This window comes from Desarmillaria tabescens (genome assembly GCF_030435595.1).
Source record: "Desarmillaria tabescens strain CCBAS 213 chromosome Unknown EV420scaffold_45, whole genome shotgun sequence".
NCBI classification, from domain to species: Eukaryota; Fungi; Basidiomycota; class Agaricomycetes; order Agaricales; family Physalacriaceae; genus Desarmillaria; species Desarmillaria tabescens.
In genome coordinates, this window is record NW_026848344.1 from 164,892 (window position 1) to 167,345 (window position 2,454).

General features: G+C 47.6%; 1 protein-coding gene across 1 annotated transcript; it reads right to left on the reverse strand.

Moving 5' to 3' along the window:
* Positions 1-2,090, reverse strand: EV420DRAFT_1569285 (uncharacterized protein). Its single transcript, XM_060474217.1, has 2 exons — positions 1,791-2,090; positions 1-1,741 (listed from the first exon to the last, which is right to left on the reverse strand). The coding sequence occupies exon 2, from the start codon at positions 1,737-1,739 to the stop codon at positions 147-149; it is 1,593 nt and encodes a 530-aa protein (XP_060326014.1). The 5' UTR covers positions 1,740-1,741; positions 1,791-2,090; the 3' UTR covers positions 1-146.
* Positions 2,091-2,454: the final 364 nt, after the last annotated feature.

Consider the following 2,454-nt stretch of genomic DNA (forward strand, 5'->3'; position numbering starts at 1 on the left):
TTGACGTGAATCATTTTTATAAGACCTAAAAACATATAACATGGGTGTAGATACCAGAATATTTTCGTTGTCGCAAGAAAAACAAAAGAATGAAAAGAAGTAGAAGTAGAAAGACAACTGTACTGATGGGATTCTGGTCCGGTTTTCTATACTCGGGCTCCATAACTTACTTTGAGTCCACCCTTGCGTAGATTCTCCCAACGCTCGGAGTCTCCGAGGTTGTATTCCAAACGGACTTCCTTCAATGCTGATTGTCCTCCGTCCGGTGCAATGGTACGTCGGGCTTCAATCATATCAGTAATAGCCTGACCGTGGTGCACGAACCGAGTGCCTTGGAAGGAAATCAGTTTCAGGCGCGGAACCAACTCGAAAACGCCGTCTCTGGATCTTCCAAGGGCGATGAAGAAGGTATCGGTCAATAAGATGGTTTTAGCGATCAATGACGTCAGATTTGGGGTCCACTGCAGCATATTGACCAATGCGCGTCCATCGACGGATTCTTTAGTGCTTATCGTCAGCTCTATCAAAGCGGGTGCTGTATGTTCAGATATAGTGGGGAGGGTAACTCTTTTAGAAAGGCCAAGTACCAGTCTCTGAAGAGCCGGGAGGTGGAGCCGGGTCAGAAGTTCGGTGGCGGAATTGGTGAGGGCAAGATTCTGAAGACGAGCATGCCTGATCACCGGAATTTCGATTTGCTGTGATAGCGCACGACGCTCAGAATTGACCAAATCGATAAAAAAAGTTATCAGATGTTTCGCTCTGTTAGATTGGAGGAGAGATACCACATCGGGGACTGTCGAAACAAGCTCTAACCGTGATATCGTTTCCAGTGGTAAAGCAAACAAGCGCGGAAAGAAAGACATGTCCGATGACAATCTTTGCGTGAGTCTTAACTCTCGGAGGCGGGGGGTTTCGCAAAAGCCGTGAACGACAAAATTCGATTCAAGCTTCATATCTGACCGATGGGCGCTCGGTACATTAATAGACAAGATCTCCAAGAGAGGCAGCTGGTGTGATATGCTGTTGAACAAACGGAAACAACGGAGAGGTGCGATGACCTTCAGAAATATCCATCGCACCGATGTGGGTAGGATCATCGCAAAGACAGGGTGTTGTGAGAAGTCTTGACGACCCTTGATGTTGACCTTGAGGGGGTGCATTCCCGTTCTATGCAATACTGTCCCAAAGCGGAATACACACTTTGTGTGATTCATGTAGAGGTCCATTTTCAAATGAATATGTGCCCATAATGCCGTCGATGCCAATGCAGTCTGTCTCCAAAATGCACAGACCTGAGAGAGTACCCACAGCGCACTTTTAGCATCAAGAGAATCCATATCCTCCAGCAGACACTCGGTGAATATGTCGATCAGCACATCCGCTGGTAGTCGGCGAACGGGATTAAGGAGAACTTTGGCATCTGTGATACGCTTTACGGTGCGGGTCTGTTCTTTAAGGAGAATTTGAAGCGTTTCTCGGGCTGCAGCGATGCGCCGGGGAAGAGAAGACAGGTTGGCTTCGCCTTCTCGGACAACTGTTTCAAGCGCTGTATGTTCTGAGTCCAGAGGGGCGTCATTGCACGACGAGAGCTCCTCGAATCGCGATGAAGGGAGAGTGGGGGGAATGGTTTTCTGTAGCAGCGCATATCCGCATTCAGGGCACTTTAATAAGCCGCCTGGGAGTGTGCGCGCGCGGACCATAACAGGGGTAGTGGGAGAACCTGGCTGAGATAACGACATCTGCGGAGCTATATGAGACAGGCATCGGGATGCTAAGATGTCGAGGCTCACCGTCGACCGAATTCACTCTTGTTCCGCAGGGTCGATATAATTTGGTTTTTCTCGGTAGTATACGGTGCTGGCGATGAATAACTTGAAGGATAACAGATACCAGGTCTGTGTATGACGAGGGAGGTCCCGGGAGTAATAAGACGTTCAGAAGGTATGAAAGCGACTCCAAGAGATGAATCGATAAGAGATCAGATCAAGCTGTAAACATGACATGCATCATTAAGTCATGCGGCCGGTACATCCTGAGTTAAACGCCCACTCTGTTTATGGTCTCGTCAGTATTCTGGCGCCTTGAAATAGCCGCTGCACTGAGTGTAGGTCTGGGTCCTAGAGAGTAATGATATAACGCCATTAGAGGGAACATTCTTCGTGAAATAAAGTATCAAGAAGCTGTGGAATGACGAATCACCCTAATGTAACGAAAGCTCGACGAACGTTTTGTGTAAATAAACACCCAATTTTATCGTCGATCCATGACACCCAGATGGGGTCTTCCACAATATATGTATCTCCGTTTTTAAACACGACACTCACATACTCTTCACAAACGGTTGAAACTGCCTTCCCAATGTTGCACATCAGCCGCCTTCATCCCCTGGTAACATGCTTTTGAAGTATATGTTCCTCCGTTACGCCAACAATCAGGGCTACCAAAGTCTTTTGT